Source organism: Volvox carteri (genome assembly GCF_000143455.1).
Source record: "Volvox carteri f. nagariensis unplaced genomic scaffold VOLCAscaffold_162, whole genome shotgun sequence".
Lineage (NCBI taxonomy): Eukaryota > Viridiplantae > Chlorophyta > Chlorophyceae > Chlamydomonadales > Volvocaceae > Volvox > Volvox carteri.
Window position 1 is genome coordinate 1 of NW_003307705.1, and position 836 is coordinate 836.

The 836-nt window shown below is 47.2% G+C and overlaps 1 protein-coding gene across 1 annotated transcript in view; it reads left to right on the forward strand.

Annotated features, from left to right (window-relative positions):
* The first annotated feature begins 286 nt into the window (after positions 1–286).
* VOLCADRAFT_108582 (uncharacterized protein) overlaps positions 287–836 on the forward strand; it is a 19336-nt gene continuing 18786 nt past the window's right edge. The window contains exon 1 of the mRNA XM_002959326.1: positions 287–430. Coding sequence (XP_002959372.1) covers positions 310–430 — 121 coding nt within the window. The 5' untranslated portion in view covers positions 287–309. The remainder of the gene's footprint in view (positions 431–836) is intronic.

Consider the following 836-nt stretch of genomic DNA (forward strand, 5'->3'; position numbering starts at 1 on the left):
GGATGATCCGCTACGGTGGCGAACCAGGTGATATGTACCTCGGGGGAAATTCGCTACGCGATGATGTGAGTGTAGACTCATGCGCGTGCGCGTACACCCATTAGGAAGGTTGGGCTGCATGTCACCCCCCGCGTGCATGCAGCCTCCTTAACAGCCTGCATATGCTTGTCCCGCTTTATGCCTGTGCACGTGTATGCGTAACGACAACAGAGAGTGTGTGCGTGTATGTATATATGTGTGTTTATCGTGTCTATGTTGTGTTTTGATGTCTTTCTCTGACACGCAGGCGTCATCGGCCCCCACGGGGAGATGGGTGCCGAGTACGGCCTACGTACGCCACGTCAGGCGGGCAGCCGCGGCGCCCCTCCGGAGAAGGAAGGGGTGGCGGTGGCGGCGGCGGCGGGGAAAGTCGGGCGTCGGTCGGCTCAAGGTGAGCTGGGGGTGTGGCGGGGCCCCCCGTGTGGCGGTCGTGATGGCGGCTAGCTAGCTCGGTTGCCGCGTGTGTTGTGGTTTACCTTTGTAAATATGTATGTATGCATGTATGTATGTATGTATGTATGTATGTATGTATGTATGTATGTATGTATGTATGTATGTATGTATGTATGTATGTATGTATGTATGTATGTATGTATGTATGTATGTATGTATGTATGTATGTATGTATGTATGTATGTATGTATGTATGTATGTATGTATGTATGTATGTATGTATGTATGTATGTATGTATGTATGTATGTATGTATGTATGTATGTATGTATGTATGTATGTATGTATGTATGTATGTATGTATGTATGTATGTATGTATGTATGTATGTATGTATGTATGTATG